Raw genomic sequence first — 27,315 nt, 5'->3', positions numbered from 1 at the left:
CGCTTTGCTTTTAATGTTGTTTTTCTTATTTTTTATAAAAACAACAAAACAAAATGTTATGATCACATTTTCTAAAATAATTCTATCCAAGTAATATGAGCAAACTGCTGCATACCTATTAATACATAAAAAGGAAAATCACATTACTTTTAAATGTGTGAATCTGAAGAACTTACCTGAACTAAAGCTACTACTTCTGTTAAAATTAAATGAAATATCATCAACAGCTTCATCGTCACTGTCATCAAAATACTGCACATTACTATCTCTTCTGACATCTGTCTTTATTTCCATATGCTGCATATAACACTCATTGCAAACACGTATCTGCTTCCTAAAAAATACTTTTAATAAAATTGTTATCAAAAAATATACTTTTAAAGGAAATAAATACATACCTGCTAGATGGAGTCAGCAGCCAGTTATTTGCACAAGAATGGCAAAATATTCTGCCGCAATGACGACAATGGTGCTAAAAGGAATAAGAAAAGAATAAATAACATTGATACTAATAAAAATATTAGAAAAAAAACACACCTTTCAGAGAAATAATATTTCAAGAAAATAATTTAAAAGATAATTAAATTTTGGGGAACTGTTTTGTTTCCAACAAATAGCAAATGAAATAGAAACCCATAAGGTTGAAATAAAACTTGTCTCTGAATGTTCCAACAACCATGATATTTATCCAACTAATTTAACTATTTTTCTGAGATGGTAATAATAATTAGTTCTTTGCACAACTGCCATGAACTTAAAACATCAAAAGATAAATTATTAAAAAAAATCTGAAGTTAGATATTATAATTTATTAATTTTATAATAAATATTATTTTTTTAGAAATTCATGATGAATAAACATACTTTTCGAAGCAAAAAAGAAAACTGGCTTCTACAACCCAAGCACTTTGAAACTTCACGATCATCGATCCAACGATCATTGATCTGAATTTTATGTAAATATCTCAGTCGGTCATTTGTTTTCCAAAGTATATCTTTCTCTCTGAAAAGAAGTATACTAATAATTATCGGAAAAAAATGAAAAACAAGAGGAAACATGTTATAAAATCTCATTTACAGGCCATTTTGTTTTTTTAAATGCATTATATTTTAATACGAATCAATAATTAATTTAGTGAATTCATACAAACAATTTTTTTTAAAAAATAATGTTATAAGAACACATCATGAACAGTTTATAAATAAGACAATATTTTCTCATTTCATGCAACATGGCAATTGCATGAAATATAAATGAATTTGACATTTAAATGGAATAAGCAACAAAGCTTTTATAGTACGAAATAATTCTCATCATGTATAGCTGACAACAGAAATTTTTATAAAAAGACAAAATAAAAATAATCAATCTAATAAATACATTTAAATTTTAATCTTTTAGGTAAATGACATATTTTTATCTTCTGATAAAATTTTTCATAGACATCTGAAAGCGGATAAAAATTTACTGATATATTAGATTCAGTTGCTTTCAATGAGATCATAACATATAATAGAATAAAAGGTTTTCAAAAATTAGAATGCAATTCAAGTTGAAACTTAATTTCCATTATTTTTAGCTGATTTTTATAAAAATAAATAATTAAATTACTTCACAAGTTAAATTACTTCAAGTTGTTTATAATGGGATTAAACTAGAAAGAGGAGGGGGAAAAATACAAGTAACATGTATGTGCATGTGATAAATATTCTTTCTTTTTTTTCCTTCGCTCAGTTTAGTGTTCAGTCAATTATAACCGTTTCAGGTTTCCTCTCTTTATTATGACTATCTCAAATCAAAACGCTGGTTCGAACAGCACTGAAAGATGTGTAAAAACGCTAAATTAGGAATTACTATCAGCACTACATTTCATTAAATGGAGAACTTCCCTTTCTATAAGATATTCGATAGATAACATCAATATCTATTTTTTCTCCCTATGTCTTGTTATTAGATCGTTTCAATTTCCAGTTTTAACGATGGTCGTGGAAGGATTTGGAATTTATACCTCATATCCTGCACTTTTTGAAAGTATTTTAAAGATAAATTAATAATAACCCGATTCTATCATGGGATACTGATTCACGATTTATTAATGAAGTTAAAAATTTCAGTACCACTGGATTTTGCACATAATATGTGTAATACATAAAAAAATAATATTAATTACTGTAAAAATAATAATAAATAAAATTAATTATTGCTGATTAAAAGTTTTTTAACTGACACATTCATTTATTAATTCGTTTATTAGATTACTGCAACGTTTTGGTATTGCACAAGGACAATTAGGAGTGCAGTTTTTGAAACTAAAGTCCATGAAACGAAAATAAAGGTAAAAAAGCAATAACGGAAGTTATAGAACACAAGTTTATAGATTTTTCACATTCGATTCCCTTACCATATTATACAAAAATTAACCACAGTTTTAGTAAATTTGATTCTTAGAGATGCTTATTTGATACTAATGCAGATAATTTTCTTATTCATAATGAAAGCAAAATGAGATGCTATTTATAAGAATCAAAATTTTAATTTAAAAAACTGGCTTAAAGTAATTATTTAAGCCAAGACATCAAAATAGTAAAACCATTCAATAACTTAAAAATTTCAATCGATCAAAGTTTTAATTTTTCAGAATCTATGTTTTCTACTTAATAAAAAATTAACTAAGGAATTCCGCTTAACGAAACCAAGAGCATGATACAGCATAAATACTACTATATAACTTAAAAACAACATTACAGACCAAATGAAAGACAATCATATCAAAAGATATTCATTTTTATTTAGGCCAAAAATTTAATGGAAATCTAAAAATTTCATCCAAATGAAAGGAAAAGACTGGAAATTTCACAGCCTTTACTCTTCATTATTATATGAACAATATTTAAATCTCTAAACCCAGAGTCACGCTAAACCTATTTGACGCATCGTGCAATTATCTATTGAGGGCCTTTACACAGTGGCAGTATTAGAGGAAAATGGCTTATGGTCAATACTTGAAATGAATTTTTATTGGCAAAAATATAATATGAAAATTAAATAATTTACGCGTTATCATTAATTTTCTTTAAATGTGTAAATATTTTGTTCTTTGTCAAAACCTACATTAAAATACATTCAGCGAAGAATTATATATATTTTTATATTATAAAACATGGCATATAAAGAGATGCAAAATAATATATTATACACATCTAATACCAAATATAGTGCTTAACACTATCATCTTATAACTAGAAAACTAATTAATAGGCATATGCAATATGCTAAATATTTAAAGAGTATAGCTAAACAAGTATGTAAAAATGTAGATAAATAAATAATATTTTAATTATTTTTTAACATTGAACCATATTAACTAATTAACTCTATTTTTATGCAAACAGTTTTCCATTACGTAATGAAAGAAAATACCAAGCCTATTATAAACAAATAAACTGAAACAATTTTAAAGAATATAATTTTAACATTTGGGAGGAATTCAATAATAGCAATTAAATTTTTGCGGATTGTTCATGTCGCACTGATTTTTATCAATTAATACTTTGGCATAAATAATGTTTTTATCAAATTCATTCATAATGAAATCTATATCTATTTTTTGTAAAATATCAATTTCAATAGACTTGCCTATCTCTCTTGACCCAAAATAGATCTCGAGTAATTTTTAATTATTTTCAGTTTTGAAAATGGTCTCCGTGCACTATCTATCGAGGCTGGAAATGTTAATAAAATGAATAAACCAATGTAAATGTTAGAAAAGAATAGTTTTGTTAACAACGATACAGCTTAGAGTTTCAAATAACAATACTACATTTCCTCCAAAATTAAAGAGAAAAAAAAAAAAAACTTCCAGATTTCTTAAAATTCCATACAATTTAAGTTACTTTTATTTCTATTGGTTAATGCTTCTTTCCATTTTTAGAATAAATTCAGCTGATTTTGTTAAGAATATTTATCGGAAGAAACAGTCTAACAAAAATTTAAAACCTTCTGAATGAGAAAATAAGCGATTTTACCTTTTATTTCAAGACGATATCGCAACTTATTCAAAATAATAATAATAAAAAAAAATAATATTAAATTAAAAAAAATTAAAGTTCAAAAATTAAAGTTCTTTGGTCTATATAGCCTAGACTTCGCTTTCATAAGAAAATTGTTTTTGATTATTCGTCTTTTGTTTCCTTTGATTTTGACTTTCAAAACTAGTATCAGCATTTAAAGAGGACGCTATTTCTTTACTCTCCGTGAGCATATCATTGAAATCTTTATCACTTTTATACTATTTCAGAAAGCCACTGAATTCATTTAATCTTTCAGAAGTCTGAGAAATATTAAAATTTTTAGATTGAAGAATATTACTAGCAGAATTTACTTTGTTAAGTATAATTGTACCAAAAAGCTACCTTACATATAAAAGTACATTTTAGATCTCCCCTCCTTAAAAATGGGCATCAAAATCCTCTACGAATTGAAATTTTAACAGGGTTATCGCATCTGTCCGACTCGATCACCTCGCATCTAACAATATTCTATATTATATTATAAAAGATAAATATTGCGCAAATTATTAAAATTTCAAAATCCAATAGTAAATACAAAATGAAGAATAAGTAATTTTCAACCGTATCTACCTTCATATATGCATCGGTATCGCATGCTTTCATGTTTAAGAGATGTTTGAACAAGACAAGAATATTTTTTTTAGACAAGTGGCAAGACAGACTGCTTGTTCTAATGAGAACTACATTTCACTATCACTATTGATATAAGGAAAAGTTAAATATTTTTGACAACGCTGCCGTCGTGCGCCATACGACCTTATAAGTATTGACGGTGCAGGCCAGTCTACCCTTCACATGCTACTTTTATAACACTTGGATGTTCTAGCTTTCTTAGTCCATTGACAAACACAAGCCCAGTTTTAGAATCGAAGTTGTTCTCACGCCATTTAACTTCAGCCGTCCCTTCATCTTATAATAATAATAATAATAAAGGTTTCGAAACTTCAAACAATTTTGTATTGCATAAATAAGAATAAATATATGTACCATTATAAAAGCATTTTTTATTAAAAATTAATACAAGCTAAATGGAATATTTATAATCAAAGAATAAAACCTTTTAAACTTATTTAATAATAATCGTAAATGAATTTTTATAAATAAAATATAAATGTTGATATAATATGAATGTTCCATATATTGCTATAATTAGTTTTTAATAATACATGAATATATTATTAAATTAAGATTTATTACTGATATTAAGATTTATTATTGATGCAGAATTAATCCGACGAATCAGCCTGGTTTGTTGCAACCTGTTTTAATATATTAGGCTTTATTTTCATTTATTTCAGTCGTAGTCGCAACCATGTCCTATATCCATTTTTAATTACTAGCATATCTGAAAATTCAATTTTGCAAAGATATGATGCGTTGAAGGATATTATTTAATCGCTTTGTTGGAAATATGCTTATGTTCATTACTTTTTAAAACTCATTCATGAAATTTCTGTCAAACGAAATATCTAAAAGTTGATCCCTTTCTTGAATTGAAATATTATCCAGCACTGTGTTCAAATAGGAAACGAATCTCTAATTCAGTTCTCATTTGCAAAAGCAGTCATCCAAGAGCCGTAACTAACAGATACTGAGTGTTGGTGCGGCCATAAGCGCCGATTTAAGGATAGGTTACAAAAAAAAAACAAAAAACGATAAAATAAAGATTAAAAATAAAATGTTAAAAGAGGTGCCGTTTTATATTCATGTAAGTATTTTATGTAAAAATTATATTACCAAAAATAAGTTACATTTATCATACATGAACCATAGTTTGCAAAACCCTGCCTTGATATCTACGCTCATTTTCTAAACAAGTGAATTTTAAATTCAAAATTTCCGTTGTTTCCTTGCCTCTAAAATAAATAAAATTTCTTTGCGGGTAAGGGAAAAATTAAGTATTTAACGATGTGGCAACAAATTTAATCAATTTAGCAGTAAAATTCAAAGGAAGGCAAGGTACTAAAATCCAAGGGTAAAAGACAAGCATGCATTATGTTGAGGGAGGAGTCATCTATGCACGGCCACATCATGCATGTATGATTTGCAATTAGCACAACCAAGTCTAGGTAAAGAATTTTATGTCTACTTAATCGCTGTAAAAAAGGAATTTAAGTAAAATGAAAGTATGTAATATGTAAATTATGTAACAAGATTTGCTATTCATTCGGCTATAAAATGCATAGTTAAAAAAGCTACTTAACAGGCACCAAATTAAACAAAAATTTATGTCGTAAGTTTACCATAAACCTTGCGAGCGTCGCCATTTAAACATGTTACATAATTTTTATTTTTAAAAATGGGGGAAAAAGTGCGTTTGATTCTGAATCTTCCCCCCTTCAGTTGGTCGTCCCTTCTTATAACTGAGTCCGTTTACATTTAAAAAACTAATCACTTTTAAAATTTGTCTTTTGTGATGCAATGAAAAAAACTAAAATTTTATGCAATAAAATTGAAATAAAAACAGACAGTCAAAGATGTAACTAAGTGATGCTGTCAAATGATTTTGTGAAACCCTGCAAATGCACACAATTACGCCTTCTGAAATTCAAGACATATTTCACAAATAGACAAAGAACGGCTCGAATATACAAACAGAAAAGACTCTAACCAATAAAAATGAGATCAAAATTTAAATACTACAGAAGGTTATTACAGTTGAGAAAAAATATCTTGATTTTGAAATAATTTAAAGTCAAACTTTCATTCTTTACAACTGAATAAGTATGAATAGAGTAATTACACAGAGATTAAAGAAACTGGATTATGAAGAAGATTTATCAAAGTTTTCCAAACTAGAAACATTTTATTATTAATTATTCTGGTTTTCGTTCTATAATTCAAAAAGGAAATTCTTAAAATCTTATCAGCAGTCCATATAAGAAACCATGACTTGATAACACGATATCAACAGTTTTAAAAAAGTTATTAAATAGCAAACTACAGTAAAAATAGCAAATATCAGCAAGAAGATAAATATATGGAAACACCAGAATATTGGTATTCTGATACCATACATACTTTAAAAGCTTGATTATTTTTTTCTGTAATTCTTTAATATCATTTCGTAAATGCAGTATTTCATCTTCAAGCATTTCTTTATTCTTCATATTAGACATTTTAATTTCTTCAAGCTGAAAAATTTAACAATATTTCATTGATCGTTTAAAATATCATGTGTAGAGCTCAAATTAATTTTAATTTTTAAAGCACAAAAAATTCTTCATAAAATTGTTTTCTTTTTAAAAAAAGTTTAAAGCAGTTAACTTATAAAACTTAATTAATTTCCAAATTTTTATCTTAATTTAGCCTATATTAACTTCATTCTAAAATATTCTCTTATTTCCTGATCCCATTCCACTTTTTCTATTTAATTAATTCAACTGAAGCTTTGTAAGAATGCTTAAATCGGCGGTTCCCACACTCCGAGTGAAGAGATAAAAAATTGTCGAGCTAAGACATTCTTTTAAAAGATCCCTATAATTCCCTTACCAAAATCGATACATGTAAAGAAATCCTTATCAGAATCTCACAGTATATAAACACTGGGAAAAATAATTTCTCTCTTTATTAGCTTTTCCTCATTTTCGCTCTTGTTTTGTTCTGTGCTGATGTGCTCGTTGCTTCTGCTTATCCATAAATCAGACCTCCCAGGAGGGAACAAAAATACGTTAAAAATTCAAAGTATCTTCTCTGTCTTCAAAGTGTCTCCACGATTCTGCTTAAAAAATAATGTTTACATATATATACGCAAACATATTTTTTAGCAGTTGCATGGACGAATAGAAGAAACTTTTGAAAATTTTAAACTTCAATTTATTCCACTAAGGGAGGCATTTTATGTACACTAAGCGATTGTAAAAGTGATGTCCGACTACATCGCGACACAAGAGCAGAAGAAGCAAAAAGAGACCGAAATTTTTTCCTCTGTGATTTTATAATGACATTTTGATAGGGATTTCTTTGACATGTGTAATCTTAGGAAAGAGAAATTTATGAATCTTTAAAATTATATGGTAAACTTCAAGGATTTTTATCCCTTCACTTGGAGCATGAGAACCTGCAGAATGAACAGTTTTATAGACCACGTGTAGCATTAATTAAATAAAAAAAATGAAATTGGATCCGGAAATAAGAGACCATTTTAGAATGAAGTTAATATGAGCTAAATTAAGATAAAAATTAGGAAATTAATTAATATTTAAATTAGATTAAGAGATACCATTACATATTATATATATATCATGGAATTTTTATACAATATATAACAAGAATGTCAAAAATACAATACAAAAGATTTCCTGTAGTAATTCTTAGAAATGGTTGGCTGTGCAGTAGGGTGGAACGAAAATTGCATTTTTTTTTTTTAAAAAGATTTTTAGTTTGGCAATAGTAGTGAAAAATTGTGTTTTAGGTTCAAAACGAATAAAACATTTTTTTGGTTGCAATACTATAACATCTCGACGTTCCGCAAAAAGCTTACATTTTGTAAAAAAATTGAAAAATTATAAACTTTAATAAAATATTTTTATGAATATTTCGTACATATAATATTATAAAAGATGGTTTTAAATACATATGTAAGAAATACAACTGGAAAAAAGTATAATTGCAAAATACAGTAAAAAATATTTTTAATGACAAATTTTGTATTTTACTTTTGTAGCCTTAATGATTACAAATGTTAAAGATCAAAAAGTTTGTTTCTACATTATTGCCACATTAAACTGTTTTTTTAAATTAAATTTTGACATATTCACACGTGAGTCAGTTTTTGCTCTTATGTATCCTCCCCTTGTGATTGAACCACAGATATTTTGAGCAAATTCGGTCGCCAGTTTCACAACTCTTTCCATTGTTTGCGTGTGACAAGGAAGCTGGGGAATGACCGAATCCACTATACTATTTGGTTCAGCTTCAGATGCGTTCCGTTTTAACAAGGGAGTGGGATGGATTCAGTTACGTCATTTTCAAGCCATGAGATCATGCCGATGTAATTCTTTGCCTCGAATTTATCTTTGGAATTTTAAACTTCCTGACTCTGTCACTACTTTCTGTTCTTGCTTTCAAAACACGTCGTAAACCGTCTCTGAATTTCACGTTAATCACTTAGCACGGACAAAAGGATATTCTCTGGAGTAGCAAAGTACCCATTTCTTTGAATAACCAGGTCTATAATGCTCTTGAGATGGTCAGAGAGATAGCATAAATATGAGATAAGGTTAGATAGATGTTCGGACCCATATGTACATGAATGTTTAAACATAATATTGAACCGTACAGGCACCGGGTAGTTTTATCTCTTCTTGTATATTTTGAAGGATCTGGTTGGTTTGTCTCTTCTAGTAAAGAACACTTTTGTTCATCAGCGTTGTCATTGTCGCCAGTATTCTGACACACAGTAGTATCCCTTCTAGATTAAACTTAACTATTTTCTGTTAAGTTTAATCTAATCTTCTTTACTTTTTCTTGCTTCTTTCTTCCTCAAAGCGCTTGTGGTAGTTATATTAATATTACCTATAACCATTATCCTGTTAGAGCGTTGTTCGTTTAGAAACTCTTGCTCCACAGCTGGTATTTTTTTTCTCTTATACAAGTACAAGTATTAAAGTTTACATACGTACTGGCAATAATATCAAATAAACATTTAGCTTCTTCCTTAAATTTTTTGAGTTGGAATCAAACTTATCCTACCCATTTCTGCTTTTAGGCTTTAATTAATTCCTGTATTTAGCATGATAAACTTTAATCATTTGTAAAATTCTCTTTCTAGAAGCAACATGAATAAAAGATCTTGACTATATTCCTTCTATTTTGGGAACTAAAAAACATACTCTGAAGCAATTTTAAGGTTATGTCTTACGTATGTCCTTTATAACAGATTCGTAAATAGGCAGTTCAAACAAATCGCTAAATTTTCCAAAAATAGGACATATCGACATTTATCTTGTCTTCACTAATTTAGATCGAGCCATTTTTACTCACAACAAAGCACACAGACCAAGAAATCAGTTACAGAATAGACGGAGCGGAGAAGCCAACTCAACTGAGTTCTTCAAAGTTACTGACCTGACACCAGCTCTGTCCTTGTCCCCGGACGCAGACAAATCTCCACCTCCCCTCAATAATATTCGTTCCGGCGATGACTCAGTGCTATACCAATGCAATAGTAAAAATATTGTTACGGATCACCGGGTTCGCTTGTAGTGGGTGTATGGTGTGAAAATACAATCAGCAGGCCTCAATGGAAAACAACAACGATGTTTATTTACACGAAGAACACGAGTATACAGACGAAACAAATACAAAGACGACAACTATACACAGCCGAGACGAACACACAGGACAGCTAACATCAGCCCACAAGTAGTAATCATCTACAGCATACGAAGCGGCTAGACAGAATCCAGCAGAAGAGGGGATGATCGGAGCTTCACTCTGCGGTCTCTCCAGACGGCTGAAACACTCCGCCGTGTCTGCGATTTAACTGCACACTGGTTACTCCACACACGACACGATACTGCTTCAACAGTAGACAACGGGACTCGGGACACAACTTGAACTCCACACTACGCTGGCACGCGCCGTTGCTTCGCTATCCTCTCAAATACTCGTTACTTGTCTATGACTCCGACTCCGACACTCGCAACTTGAGACTGCCTTCCTTTTATAGTTATCGGGAGGCAGGCCGAGAATCTTCTAGGCCAATCAGGCGTACCTCAGTTCCAAATGGACGGATCGTTAAAATTCTCAAAGTTTCCAGCATTATTTATTTAGTCGCCAAATGGTCACCAAGTTTGTCGCCAAGCCACTGGCTCGACACCCGAGCAGCATTCAATAAAGATGATTGTAAATCAGTCCTTCCGGTGATAGAACTAACCGTGCTGGGAAGCAACTTTACAGGCTTGTAACACTATTTTTATATTTCTATTCATATTACAACGCTTATTTAAAGCTTTTTATTTCATAATACAGACACGTAAAAATCTTTGAAAAAGCTCCAAAAAGTGTGTTTTTATGAAACTTGAACATCCTTGCGGCACTTCATGATGTACTCCAATATTTTTCATATTTATGATTTGTTTTATCTACACCAAAAAGAAACTTTTCCGCGCTATTACAAATTAAAAATAAAAAGTTGATTTTTTCGTTCCACCCTACTGTGCAGTCAACCATTTCCGATAAGGATATTTTACACTTTCATTTCAAAATGCTCTTAGAAGTTGTTTAATTAAAAGAAAATATCAAACACCATTAAAAACTAATATTGATTTCAAATATTCGATAAAAGATCTGACTAAACAGCATGCAATACAGCGTTACAGAACTAGTGACTATATTTCTCATCTTGTAAAAGAAAATGTTTACCAATTAAACGACAAATTAGAGTTTCATGTTCAACATATTTACAACCTGCAAACAAGGAACATCATCAAGCGGCGAGAGGAGATTCCAGTTAAGAAACATATCTCTGAAAATACAGAATGATCATAAACAGTAACCATTGATGTATATGTATAATGGAACTGAAGTATGTTCACCTTTTATAGTGTAAGAATTTGACCCATAATTTTGCATATGATATTTAAATCCATCATACATTTTTTAATACCCAGGGGAAAAGCAAAGGAAAATGGTAGGAGTTTCTTTGTTTCATGGAGCAGTAATTTTTATTTCCTTCAGTCCTGACTTTCTTCAAATGCACATACACATTAACAATATGAAAATTATTTCATCGTTTCGTTTTTCAATGGCCTAATGTAGAATTAATTATAAACCGTATATAACGTTCTTAGAATTGTTTATTTGGTTCTTTAAAGTTCTTTGAATTTTTCAGCAATAACTGCATATCAATATTCTGCATGCCTACTGATCAACTCATTACCAATAATGAAAAAAATTAACAGAGAAAATAGAAAATAAAAAATATTAAGTGATGAACATGAATTAATAATAATTTATTACTTGTCGGATATTAGAAGACAAAGCAAAGCATTCTTCTTCACGAGCAGCGAGGGCAAGCTGAATATCTTGAAGCTATAATTGTTAATGTATTTTTATATTATTAAATACAACGAATGAACTATTAGCTAAATATGACAAATCAATGCAAAATCCTCCCTTAAAAGTTGACCAATACAGCTGATTGTCAAAAAATTTACAATTCATTTTCCACAGTTAAATACATGGTGAAATAAATATATATTCACAAATGTTGCACTTTAATTAACAGACACGTGAATAGTATATAGTTTTAACTAACCATGAAAAGACTATGAGCAAAAGTCAGCATATCAAATTAAAAAATAACAATAACAGCTGAATACTTTTAGAAAATGCTTGGAATTCTCTAATTCCAAGTACGTATTAAATAAATTTTGTAAGCATTCATAAAATAAGTGATTTTTTTTTTTTTTTCATTTGAAGAGAAGAAATAAATCCGAAAATATTTTCCATAAAGAGATGGAATTAGTTTATTTTAAATTATGTACAAATTAAGAGTCAAAGAAAGAACATTTTGCTTAATGCAAATTTCATTAAATTTTACAATGTGAATGTAAATCATTAATTAGAGGAACACAAAATTTATTGAAGATCGATAGAAGAATGAATCAAGTGTTACGTAAATTTTGTAAGTTGTAAAAATCTGTCAGAGAAATTTCAAGATTTAATTTCAAGTATTACTGAAAGATGGCACCGTACTCTGTAGTCGCAGTATGGACTGAAAAAAAAAGTTATTAATGTCCTTGGCAAGCAATCATTGCAATCACATCACAATCGATTCAAGATTAACACTTTTTTGTAACACTGAGATGATACGAAGAATAAAATTTCCCGTCACCCTATTTAATGTATCGATAGAAATTGGCGCAAATCTTCATGGATTAACTCTTGAATCTCATCTAATGTTGCAAGATTGTTGTGAAAAACAGTATCCCTCTCTGTTCCCCACAAGTAGTAGTTGCAAGGGACAAGATAGTGAGCACAGGTCAAACCATGTTAGTTTCAAAGTAAATGATTCTATTATTTGACTAATTCCACGTAAATGACTCTGTTTACAAAGTATTCCTTAATAAAAGCAAAATACATTAGATTACGTTGTGGTCAGGCCCATTTTGCATAAAGTACTGCCTGTTCAGTAGCATAAAAAGGTTCAATTACAACTAGAGAATACTTACATTTTTCTTCCCCTTCATCACAATTGATTTTAAAAAGAGGCATATTTGCACACATTTTCTATATCGGGAATCTGTACCCTTCTCGTTTCTATAGCTCGCTACGCTTCTGTATTTGACCAATCTTAAAATGCTTGCAACATGGCAGCAATAGGTGTGGCCTTATGAGATAAGTGACCGGAAATTCTGTTCTTTAGAAATTTTAATGTGTGCTTGTAGAAATCTTTGTTCTCTTTCGACTTTCTTTTAAACAGAAGAATGTCTTTTTCACTACACGACATATTCAAAAAAACAGGGCAGGCATTTAGCAGAATGCTACGTAAAATGTATAGAACTTCTTCAAAACAAAATGAGGTATATCTTTATTTTTAGATTATTAAATTGAGGATTATTTCTTGTCTTTAAATTCGTTTGCGGAATTATGAGGTCTTTTTCTTTTTTATATAACATTAGTTTTACAAAAGTGCAAAATAAATAAATAAAAAATAAAAAATGCGCATCATTTATCTAGGTCTCACAATAGACGAGGTTTAGTGCATAAAATGGATACTTTTCCTTCCGCTATACTGCAAGCCTCATTTACCATAAAAAAATCTGAATGGTTCTCTCACCAAGACCACGAAAAGGTTATTTATTTGTAATATAAAACATATACCTATTTATTTATTTGCTTAAAGAAAGGCACAGAAAATTCTAACAACTCATTGAATTGGACAAGTTCTTCCCTTTCTCTCTCTAACACTAACATCCAGAAGGCGTCCATACTGTCTTATGTGTAAAAGGATTCACTTACCATCAGACAAACAGTTAAACTGGTAATTCGACAATTCAAATGGCAGTCGATTGATGTAATTCAATAATGCGTTCAGATTGCAATATTTGCGAAAAAGGGGTTCAAAGCAGACGGTCCCTAATGGCCAGAGCCGGACTTCTCTATGAAGGGGTCCGGGTGCAAGAAACCATTTGGGACTCTAAATTATTTTGTAAAGAAAAAAAAATGCAAACATGAACACATATTACTATTTTTGTTTATTTAATGCGTGATTTATTTTTGCTATTAACTGCTATAAATTATTTCAGGAAAATTACAATTTTTGCAATTTTTTTTTCGATGCTTGGTATAGAAAGTGCGTTTAAGCGTTATGCGCACATGCTTGACCGAATAGAATTCTTTATTAATTTTAATTTGCTAAAAGACCATTCAGCACTTATTACAGTAACTGACAATGTAAAGAAAAGTTTTAACACAGTTAATACAGTTAGAAATAATTCATTATAATTGTTAATTAGTATGAATTGCAATTTGGGTCACGTCTTATTAACACACTCCTCTCATTCAAAATCAAATCCCGTAGTAAAACAAGGATTTGGTTTAGGTTTTCATCTACATCGATGTTATAAAACGTAACAAAGTTTTTGAACATTTTTCTAATTCATGTTTTTCTAAACTTTTTATATCAGAGATTGATTTGAGATCAGAGATTTAAATTTATCTTCTATCAGTACAATAACAGTATCAGTTACTGAGTTAAAAAATAACATATAAATTCCTCAACCTGGTTTTCTTCATTTTCTGCTGTTTCCAGATATAATTTCCCTTTTCGAATTCGTTTTTAAAGAAAATGTTCTGAAAGATTCAAATTACATGCAATCACTTTTGCTTCGTCTAAAAATGAGTTAAATTTTGTTCTTAAATTTTAGATTTTAATTTTATTCACTAAATTAAAAGCCAAGTCGCGAACAACTGTTTTACTTGAAATAGTTTATTCATAGTGCTTCTTTTGGTCGATATGGTAAACTATACTATTAAACATAAAACAACTGCCAGTTCTTGTATTGAATCCAATATAATTTTAGCTTCGGATATCGCTATATTATTCTATATCAATATATTCTTCTACAGCCTTGCAAGTTTATTCAAATTGTATATTCACTGCTTTAACCGAACAATTTTGGCTACCCAAAGATTATCGCATAATGGTTTAAAAGTAATGTTTAAATGCTTTTGTAGAATTTCTCATCTTTTTGTAGATGAAGAAAATAAGCAATATAAACGTTGCAATATCAAATAAATAAATAAATAAATTAAAATATATACTGTTGGAAGCAGCATCACAAATTAATAAATTAAAAGAGTGTGATAGGCAAGACACATAAATTGCATGAGGGTTTAGTGCAATTTCTCTATATTTCCCTTTCATGCAGCTACCGTTGACGTATGCTTGTCCACTACAATCTATAATACTTAAATTACGCTCACTTAATATTTTCAATACAGCTTTTGCTAATTCTTTTCCAGTCACATCGGTTAATTTAATAAACCCTATAGATGATTCATTTATATTTAATATTTTCTCTTCAAAATTTACATACCTAATAAAGACTGAAGTTTGTTTTTTATGGGAAATACCAGAAGAAGAATTCATTTGGATAGTATCCAAATACGTATTGCTTTACGTGATTGCTTTTAAAAAATGTCCATTATTACGCGTTCCTATTATTTCATGGTTTCCTCGAAGTGGAAGATTATTACATGCTAAAAATAGAATCACATCTACAATTCTTTGAAATAACAATTTAAGTCGTTCCGTTTCCTTATTTATATTAACTTGATTTGCTTTACCAATAGTCGAACATAAATTTAGTCGTTTTAATAATCCTTTCCAAGCAATAAGCGAATTACTATGACAACTAGAGCGTTCATGATCTTGGATTACATTTGACAGCTTTCTCCAGTTATTATAGCCACCTATAAATCATGTAGATTTTTCATTTCTTCTGGAAAATAATGTACAGCAAAAACAAAATACCGAGTCTTGCGTTTTTGAATAAATCAATCAGCTGTGAAGCTGCATTTCACCATTTAACATTTTTTTTAAGTAGTAAGTTGTGGAAAATGATATACCCACAGCATTCTTAGAAAAACTCTTTTGTTTTTTAAACTTATTTAAACATTTTAAACTTATCAGTTATAATGCTTGGTCATAAACCTGAATCACTTATATGCACTTGATGACATTTGTTGTTGTCATTTTCGTCGTTATTTTCTGATTCAATAATATTTGTATAAACACATGGTTCTTTTCAAAGAGTTTCACTTTTTTCTACACTTTCATAGCAGGATTGTGCGGAAATTTCTTCGCCAGTTGAAGCTTGAATTATAATTTCTGAAGTCATAGCAATTTCATTTCCAGAATTATTTCGTAGACAAGAAAACATCTACTCATAACGCTTTGAAATTTAGCTTTTCTTCTTTTCAATTTTCTGTTAATTTTCTTTTTGAAACCGAATTTTAACACCCAGTGGAAAACTTCCTTGGCATGGACATGATTAGATTTAACAATGTTAAACATTTTATAGTATGAATTATCAAAGTAATATATACAATTTAATCTAGTAGGTGAGATAAATGATCGTACTTTCCGTTTATCATGTTTCACACGCACTAAACTGTAATATATCTCTAAACTTCGTATATTTCAAAACCCATCGATTTTTCCAGTAAAATTTCTGCCTCTCTTCTTTCCATCCTGCTATAACCGTTCAGAACATTATTTTAGTTCTTGTTCATGTTGGGGCTCCTTCAGGTGTGGGGTTCGGTCCATTCGACGCACTCCCCAGATGGCCGGCCCTGCTAATGGCTGAAACGTGTAACTTCACTAATTTGAGAGGTTTTAATTCTAAATCATCGGCAATTCGAATTTTTTTCTCTTTACCCTTGAATTTTTTGTCTATAAAATGTTAAAATATCATCTGGGAGACGAATTCATTTTGTTTCTTTTAAAATCAAGCCTACAAATTATAATTTTTGAATTATTTTCATTACTGTATTTTATGCCCATAGTGAATGAGAATAAATCACTTTCAAAGGCCCTTAACTCTCTCGTGTACTTGATTGTTATTTAGTGTATCCAATAAAATAACACAAACATTTGTGAATTTAAAAAAAATTAAATTTATTATAATTACTTTAAAATAAAATTATGAAGCTTTTATCCACAAATATTATTTAAGTATTTTTTATAATTCACCTAATCATTATGCGCGATTTAATAAAAGAAATAAAATAAAGGAATCACTACATGCTCGCTTTGGTTTAAAATTAGTAGTTTTCTTTTGCTGCGTTTTTTTGTAGTTCTTTTTTTTTTTTTACTTCAAATTTTTGGATAAATCGAGATTTTGTGGCAACTCTGATTTAGTCAATTCCACTCTTTTCCTTATTTTGCTTTTTTTTTCAGTATTTGCTTACAAAAATATGATCTGTTTTAATAGATCTATATAGACATTAAATACCTTTGGATGAAAATAAATAAAGAAAACAAACCTTTTCAAGTGTCAGATGAGAAGTTCAATTTTGTTTGTTTGTTTGAATGCTATAGACATAATGATGAATGAAAATTCAATTTGAGTTGAATTTCGAAGATAATCCTTTTTGCCCTCTATAGCAACTTTGATAGTCTCTTTTCTACAAAATTCATTTAAATATTGTTTTGAATTAAATCTGGAAAATATTTATTTTAATAAAAATTACTCATGTCTCTTTCAAGTAATGGAATTTTCAATATGAACTTTCTTTATAAATGAAATTTTCATTCACTTATTTACAAAGTAATGTTTTGAAATTGTATACACATTTTTATTCTCTATGCATATTCACAATTTAAATTTTTTTTCAAGATATGCTTATGAAATGATCTAATAGAATTAATTTTAAGATTTCATAATTAATATAAAAATAATTAATTAATAAAAAAATAAAGAATAATTAAAATTTTTTTAAATTCTCTTTATTTGTTCATTATAAATGTGCTTTTAAGAAGTATTTTTTAAAATTAAATTTATTTTACTTTCTGCATTGAAAGCTCGTAATCGAAAATTGTTCCAAATTGGGGGCCTGCTCTCCAAATGCCCGCCTTGCAAGAAAACTAAGAAGGGAATTTTAGTCAGCCTGTTTGTGGGCAGGTGGACACTATAATTCGAAAACTCAATAAACTATTAAATGTATGGAGTCAAGTTCTATCAAAATTGTAGATCTGTGTCAATTTTTTGTTCCAGTTTCAGGAAAATCATCTCCCTGTAAGATAACTGAGAATGGATTTTGGATATTACAGTGACCTACAAATAGAATGTGACCAACAGACTGTCAATTCTCTGATGAATCTGGCATAAAATTTGATACAAATCAACAACTCTGAGAATAAAACCATAAACATAACTTCATTTATCTGTCGCTGTTGATTTGTATCATGGATGGACACACATGCACATGGATGGCACACGAAATGCACATGGATGGCCACACGAAAAACACTTTCCATCGAGAAGTTTCGTTCAAAACTTCATTTTCAAACATTAAAAAAAAAAAAAATTGTTACAATTTTATTGCTATGATCAAATGCAAAATTTTCTTTGTCCAGTTCCTCTGGTCAATAAAAGAACAAATTTACGAACATTTTTCTTTTTAAATTTTATTTACTGAGACCTAAAACATGAAGATTCAACAAGATCGAATTTTTTCTAGAATATAATACTTTGGTATCGCATAGTTCTTTTATGAGACAGTAAAATAAAGTTATCCTGAGCTCACATTCTGCACCATCTATTAATGGCGTCCAGGACATGTAACACCACTAACAGATGGTGGACAGATAAAACTACTAACACTGGCGGAAGGTTTAACACAGATATACAATATATCCAATCGGCTAAAAGCCCGCCATAGATAGCAAATTAATCCAAAATTGCAACACAACTTTCAGCAGTGATCGTTTTTTGCAAAAAATTCCTCAGGATACTCTTTCAAGGGATTCATCTGCGATTGCCACATATAGCGAGCGATACCTCTCGTGAACATTTGTCACTAAATTTGAAACATCCGCATGAGACTTTTATGTGTTTCAGAATTTTTATACAATTAGTTTCATTCTTCTATCGATCTCTCACTGTTGCTGACTTATTTACTTTTAAAATGGAGATGTACTTTGTGAAACACTCAATAAATTTAACAGGGAATCAAACAACTATAAAAGTATTTGTTATAGCAAAAGAAAATACACATGACGCAACTTTCATCTAGAAATTACCTGCTCCCACTGATGTTCTTTTTCGCCTTCTCTCTCTACTTCAATTTCAGCTAAAGTTTCTTCAAGAGTTAGTATAAGCTGTTCCTGATCACTAACTTTCTGTTTCATTTCTTTCAATCCTTCATTATTATCATTATATTCCTATAAAACAACACATAGTTCAAAAAAATTTGTAAAAATCAAACTTAAATAATATTAATCTATAAACACACACACACACACACACACACACACACACACACACACACACACACACACACACACACACACACACACACACACACACACACACACACACACACACACACACACACACACACACACACACACACACAGCGTAGCGAAATATAAAAAAAAACATTCTTTTCTTGCAATTGTGTTCATGATATTAAGCTTTCCGATATTTTAGAAATGAGGAAATGTTGATGATTTATATTGTATATAATTGTAATGCCGACCTAGTTGCAGAAGAAAACTAACATCGTTTTCCAAGTTTCCAATATCCTTCTAGAAAATGTATTTACAGAACAGAATAGCTACTGCAAATTACAGGATTCTTATTTTAACGGGGAGGACAAGGTTTTACACAAGTAAAGCAGAAACTGATATTTTGGCTTATTTATTTTTCAGCTCAATTTTTTGCAAGTGAACGAACAATCAGGTGAGAACTCATCATTCCAAAAACGATAATGCAAAGAATGTATCAACATGATTAATGGATTTATATAGTAGTATTTGTGGATATCCTGGGCAGCCACAATCAAATTCTGATCAATGTCTAAGATTTCACAATTGGGTTCCAATTCATTTCTCAGAAATACACTATCTACCAATAAATATTTGGAAATACATCCAAATGAGGATATCTGCTGTCCTGATCTACATCACGCATTCTGTACTTAAATATCTTGCTGGAAACAACATTTGCATTAGTCGCATGGAAGATGTCGCGAAATTCAGAGCTGTCTAAATTCGAGAAAGGCGTAGTTGTTGGATATCATAGAAATAGCCAATTCTTAAGGGACATATCTAGTGAGTTAAATATTCCAAAATCGATAGTGGCTTTTGTGATTAAGAAGTGGAAGGTGAGTGGTGATTGTCAGAATGTGCTCCGATCCGGCAGATTCAAGAAACTAAGAGATAGAAATCGACGAGTGTTGTACAAAGAAATTCGGAAAAATCGCAACAAACCGATAGCACACATACTCCATGAGTTCCAACAAGCATCCGAAACCGTTGTTTCTATAAAATCCATTTACAAGGAAGCACATTCCCTAGATTTCCATGGTCATGCTGCCGTTCATAAGCCTTTGATTACAAAATCCAGCTGTCAATAAGCTGCTCGGTTGAGGAGGTGCAAGGCACGTCGAAACTGTACCGCAGATGAGTGGAAAGAGGTTCTCTGTAGTGATGAATCAAAATGTAATCTCTGCCAGTCGGAATGCAGTCTGGGTTTGGTGTACGCCTTTTGACAGATTGCACTGCAAGACTACAGTTAAATTTGATGGAAGTGTAATTATGGTTTGGGGATATTTCTCGTGGCTGGACTGAGACCCTTGATCCCAATTCATGGTAAGCTGAACGCCGACTCCTAATCGACTATTCTAGACAATAATGTGCTTCCTACGCTGTAACAATTTTACCGGTTGTATCATTGTTAATTCCAGGATGACAATACAACTTGTCATGTTGTGAGGTCCAGCATGGATTGGTATGATGAAAATGGGGTGAACTGAGTCCAGACTTGAATCCTATAGGAAACCTTTGGGACGAGTTGGATAGCCGAATTAAGAGGTGCGACAACCGTCCTAAGAACTTGCTTGTTTTCGCCACGCCGAGTGGAAGAAAATACCACTTCCAACTGCCCATCATCCAAACACTTGTGGAAAGCATGCCTCGGAGAATTAAGATTGTTATTGCCTCAGGTGAAGGTTCAACCAACTATTGAATATGAATAAATTATGTTTATCTCATTTATTATGGGTGCCCAATAACTTATTGGTAAATAGTGTATAAATCTAGTCAGACGAAAGTCGCTTTAATCAAGATGAAAGCATTAACTGTCAAAATGATAACTTTTCAAGTGGGAAAAATTCAATCTTTGTATGAGGAGCTCACCATTAGTTAATTTTCTACAAATTGTGGTGTGGCGCTTTTAGAAGCTTTTTGATTGGTCATATTTTGTTCACCAGTATACTGGATAGTGACCCATATATATTCAGTTAATTTTGAATGATGCTATGTCTGAACTATTTCACCTTTGACGGTAATTCTACAGATGTATTGTAGTTGCAAATAGATAGTGCTCCTCACTATACATCAGCTGTAAATCTACAGTTGGATGCCGAATTCGATGATAGATAGGCTTATAAGGACCGGTTGAATTTTCTCCTATATCACCAGACTTGATTATTGTTGACTTTAATTTATGAAAATTTACTGATTTTTTTTTCAGATAACAAAATATTATTCAAATTATATAAAGGAAAAAACACAATAATTGCATTTTACACAAATATATTTCTCCTTAATATACATAAAAATATATTCTCAACTGTAAATAAATACATATTGCTATAAAAAATTATTTTTGTTCGTTTCTTCCGTGAGAATCTAAATTATTGTACCGGTGTCATTTTGTTTTGTATCGTATCGTTTTGTATAGCGTCAACTGCATGACCAAATGATATTAGCTGACAATCAAGTTTGAGCTTATGTCGATCAATTGAGCATTTAAATCTCAATTTTGAAAATACTTTTTTCTGATAGGTAAAAGGATATAGAATAGAATGATACTGGTAATGATACAAATATGAGCAACGAGATAAATAAAAGTGAAACGATATTTGCCAATTTATATTAATACATAATTGCTAATTTATACTGGCGCTCATATTAATGACAGAAAAAGGGGAAAAATTACTTTTATAGCTCTTTCATATTTCAAGATTTCAGAATTTAACTGGAATTGCAATGCTATAATTTCTTGTTCCTTAGCTGCTTCAGTTAGCTGCAACTCCTGCGTTTTCCGATTTAAATTTTCTAAGATCACTGTATTTTTCATCTGTAATTCTTGACATCTTAACTGCAAACACTTTTTTTCTTCATCTAGTTCAATAACAAGCTTTTCCAAATCGTCCGATTTCATAGAAGGACCAGAACTAAAAGAAATTTATTCATTTTAAATCATATAAACTTAGTCAATAAGAGCTATAATAATAATAAAGAGTACAGACAATTACATAGTAAAATCTTTTATCACTCATTTAACATGCTAGAATTCTCCTTCAACACCTTTTTTCAAAGAAACTGCCTTACACATATTGTAACGTTTCCGCTTTTCCCACATATGATTAATGACATTCAGACCAGATGTAACGTCTCCCGTTTCCCCACACAAACGGATTCTTTTCACTAGAAGCGACATTGTGTCTGGTCAATTGCTACTATATCCAGGTGTGACAAAACATATGTGTATCCTGTCGTTTCAAATAGTTCCATCATGTCTTCAACGGAAATGAACGTCAAAGCATCCAGATGCTAAAATTTTTCCCCCTTATGAAGAGATTCCTCAATTCATCAAGAAACGATCAATCATCAGCAACCGTTGTCATTAAGTGTCAAACCAAGGTGCACTTCAGTCGGCGTTAGCTGCGAATTGATTGTAATTGACATATGCCCAAGAGGCGGTCGGCCACCAAGATGGTTTATTAATAGACTTTTTCTAGGTCGAGTGCAGACCATTAAGGAAGCGTTGTTGGGTGAAAGGGAATTCTTCACCAATAAGAAAACTGGAGGCGGATATCTGCTGTTTTAGTGTGTGATTGTGTGCAGAGAAAAGAGAAAGGCTTCGAATTAGAATTCGGAGATAATTCGGGTACGGAAAAGTTGTTCCTGATTCTTTGAGAAGCTCCGTGTGATTCGGGCTTCTATGTTAGGGTCTGCCCGATAAAGGTCGGTGGATTTCTGGAGCGGTCCTGGAGTATCCATTAAGAGTTAACAGCCTGTTAGCGTTTTTTGGTGACTTATTCTCCTATTTGATCGAGGAACTATTTCTTGATTAAACTGTTACTTGATTTTTTGTAAATAATATTAATCTAGATGAGAACAAGTTGTTCGTTGTAAATATATAGGGCTGTAAATAATAGAATTATTTTGTTCGCTAATCTCTTATTTGGTCGGTCTTGTCTAAGATATTACATACTGAATATTTTCCGTTTTATATATTTAAATTGCACACCACATTATATACTGGATTTGAAAAATAAATCAATTAATCTTTTATGGACAATTATATTAAATTCTTGTGTAGTTTTTGTTTAAAATTCATATTTTGGTAATTTTTTGTGTTGGATTAACGATCATAGTTTTAACTATGACATTTATCATTCCAATGAAAATCAAGAAAATATTTTATATATCTTAACATTGCACAAACTTACTTCTTTGTAAAAGACAATTTACAGTAAGCAATGAAATGACATCTTTAAAACACAAAATACCTATTATCTAATATAGATATTGAAATTGATGAGAAACTCTACGGAAAAAACAATAAAAATGGGTGATGCAACGATTTTACATTGTAATTACATATGACAATTTTCGCTATTCGATTCATTACATGATAGTATATTTAGTATTATACTTTTAATATTATTAAAACAGCAATATTTCTTTTTTGAAAAAATAAAAATTTTGAATCTTACTACTAGGTAAAAATAGAAGTGAAATATCAAACGAATTTTATTTGATGAAAAACAATGTCCCAGCAATGCTTGCTATCAAATGTGTTTACTTGCAAGATTTAGTTTATTATAGAATTTACAACTTTTTTACAGAGCTTTAAATCAGAATTAAGCCATTCCAGATTAAAATAAAGTCAATTTACTCAAATTCAGATAAAGAATTCGGACACGAATTTTATTCTATAGAGATAAACAAACTTTTTTTTCTGAATTTCGAAAAAAGGATGACACTTATGTTATGGTTTGAAGCTAAAATTTTTATGGTTAATTCTTTTATGCAAGTTCAACTCTCATTTGTGAAAGGCGAAAAGAAAAGAAAAAGATTTTAATGGCATTTTCAGAAAAATGTCCTTTAAAATATTAAATTTTTACAAAAAAAAAAAAAAAAGTCAAAGCTACAACAGTGGATGCATATTAAAGGATCTAAATAAATTTAAGGAATATTATCTTCCAAAGAGCTGGAAAATTTAATAATGCATGGGAGAGATATTGTTATACTGCATCAAACATAAACAATCAAATAATAACTTGATACAGTTTTCAAACATTTGCCATTCTTTATCATGATATACATGGTGTCTGTTCTAATTATGGCACAATAGATAATTTCGAAATCGTTAGAGATAAGCATTGGGAAAATATTCTGAATGATGTAAAGAATCATATTTCATTTTAACTGAATCATTAAATGTACTGATGAAAAAATCACAGGTCTAAATTTTTCTTCACCGTCCATCGAAAAGTTTATTAAAAAGAAAAGAAAGTTTATTAAAAAAGTTATCAGTCATATTTCGTGAAATATTCTTCCCACACTTACATTATATATATATATATAAAAAAAAAAAAAAAAAAAATTCAACATTTCTGAAACTAAAACTGGCAGAGTAGATAAACTTTGGACATCACTATTTAAGATGATATTAGACAATTTTAAAGGTTTCCTCGAGGAAAATCCGCCGACTAATTCATAGAGCTTCCTCCAGGTGACCTTTAATAGGTCTAAACTAAAATGTAAACCTTTTGTTTAAAATGTAAGTGTATCAATAATATTTTACTAAATATGAATATTAGAAACGGGTAACTGTATAAATTGTTAGATACTGAAATTTTTTTAGATGTTTAATGCTAAATTTTGTAATTTGACCACTTAACTTATTTAGAGCATTTTTCCAAAGGCCCTCTCTCTAACGGAGTAGAAATCACTGTGGTGAAAGCTTATAAGCCAGTTAATAGCTACGCTGCACGAGCAATTGCTTTTGTATTGTGGTCATGTTACTCGGCTGTGAACCACAAAGTCCCAGGTTGTATCCTCACGCATTTAAATTCACCACATCACCCATCGTGCCGCAATTAGAATGAATTAAACAGAATTAAAGCAAATTGGCAATCTAGCTAAAATGCAAGAAAAATGTAAAAAAATCAAAATATCCCGGTACAGTATATCGAAGCAAATTGAACAATCCAAGGTTAAAAACAATAAGAAGGCATTCAAAAATTTATATTTAGTTATACTTCATAGAAATAGTAACGAAGAAATACTGATCTCACAAAGCAGAAAATTATTTCACTTTTTTAGGAAATTCAGTTGGAAACATTGAAATATTTTGCTCATCCAGATTAATTACAAGAGGTTTAATCAAAAAATATTTTAAGATACCATTTTCGGATACCATTCTAAACACTCATTATGGCTGCGCCGCTTATCAATTAATCATGATGCGTCAATATACACAGACAAAACCATTATCAATATGAATCGTGGATATATCAATTTTGAAAAAATACAAGATCCCAGAGTTGTTTTAAAAGGCAATGCACTAGTTCTACTTACTTATTTAACCTTTATGAACTACATGTATGTGCCTTTTCTAATTCCTTTGTCGTTAGGTGCGGGAAAACATTTAGCTGCTTAATTAGCTTATCAATAGAGCAAGGGATTAAAAGAATAAGATAACAACCATTGTTTTTTTTATCTGAGATTTTCCACTAATTCCGTAAATATAAGAAGAATGTATTCTGTTAATTTTTCGGTGAGCCTTTTTTCCCCCTCTGTCAGTAATTTTGAATGATACGAAACTTTCTATTATTTTCATATATTGTCCATAAAAAAATCCCTTATATCTAATGTCATGCAGATTTTTAGAGGAATATTTGATAGATTCATTTTCTAGATTAATGCCCTGTTTTAGGCTACAGAATTGTTGGGTTCAAATTCCTAATTTCAAACTAACAGATAAATTTAAAGAATGACCACAACACTTTAACTACAACCAGACTCCTAAATGATGAAAATATTCAGTCTCTAAAAAAAAAAAAAAAAAAAAAAAAAAAACATATGTCAGGCCTGCATGTACAGTAGGGTGGAACGAAAATGGCCGCTAAATTTTTTTTAAAGATTTTAGTTTGGTAATAGGGCAGAAAAGTTGCCTTTTAGGTTAAAAAAAATTAATTAAAATTTTTGTTGCAATATTACATCATCTTGAGGTGTTGCAAAGAGCTTAAGTTCGTAAAAATAATGAAAAATTATAAACTTTGATGAAATATTTTTTATGAATTTTTCATACATATAATTTTAAAATTATTAATAACAAAATATAATAATAATAATAAATATTTTTAAATTTCAAGTTTTGTGTTTCTTGCTTCTTTATCCATAACAATTACAAATGTTACAGCTGCAAAATATTTGTTTCTACTGGAACGACTTTTATTTTGTATTAAATTGTGGCATATTCGCAGGTGAATCAATTTTTGCTCTTATGTATCCTTCTCTTGTGATTGAACCAATTGATATAGTGAGCCGATTCGGTCACCACTTTCTATGCTTGTGTGTGACAAGGAAGCCGTGGAAAGTTGATAACTGGGTCCATTATACTATTTGATTCAACTTCAGATGTCTTCCGTATGAAGTCTTTGAGAAAGTCACTGGAAGCATGTTTTAACATGGTGGGTTCAGTTACATTTCTAATTTTCATCCTATCTATTACATTGGTTTTGCCTTCTGTGATTACACCCTAGTCCAGTAAAGCAGCACTACATATAGCTGCAGTAACTCTATCTGATATTCCGATACGGTCAGCAATGGAAGCTAAAGATGGCAATTATTACGCATTCGCATGCTTTTCTCTTCTTTCAGTTTTGAAGGGCCTAATAGTTTTATCTCTTCTTGTATATTTGAAAGATCCGGTTGGTTTGCCTTTTTTTGTAAAGAAAATTGTTGTCTTATCTTCATTAATT

General features: G+C 30.2%; 1 protein-coding gene across 4 annotated transcripts in view; it reads right to left on the bottom strand.

Moving 5' to 3' along the window:
• The window catches only part of LOC129959536 (early endosome antigen 1-like), a 169,642-nt gene that overhangs the window by 20,823 nt on the left and 121,504 nt on the right, over window positions 1-27,315 (bottom strand). For 3 of the 4 annotated variants that reach the window (XM_056072416.1, XM_056072415.1, XM_056072417.1), the window contains 7 exons: window positions 22,254-22,491; window positions 19,331-19,471; window positions 12,037-12,108; window positions 7,093-7,205; window positions 865-1,003; window positions 399-472; window positions 177-334 (listed from right to left, as the gene is read on the bottom strand). In XM_056072416.1, coding sequence (XP_055928391.1) covers window positions 177-334; window positions 399-472; window positions 865-1,003; window positions 7,093-7,205; window positions 12,037-12,108; window positions 19,331-19,471; window positions 22,254-22,491 — 935 coding nt within the window. The remainder of the gene's footprint in view (window positions 1-176; window positions 335-398; window positions 473-864; window positions 1,004-7,092; window positions 7,206-12,036; window positions 12,109-19,330; window positions 19,472-22,253; window positions 22,492-27,315) is intronic. The other variant, XR_008783451.1, reaches the window with a different exon arrangement.

Source organism: Argiope bruennichi, chromosome X1, assembly GCF_947563725.1.
Source record: "Argiope bruennichi chromosome X1, qqArgBrue1.1, whole genome shotgun sequence".
In the NCBI taxonomy this organism is placed as follows: Eukaryota; Metazoa; Arthropoda; class Arachnida; order Araneae; family Araneidae; genus Argiope; species Argiope bruennichi.
Note: the sequence above shows the minus strand (reverse complement) of the source record. Positions and strands in the feature narration are given on the sequence as shown.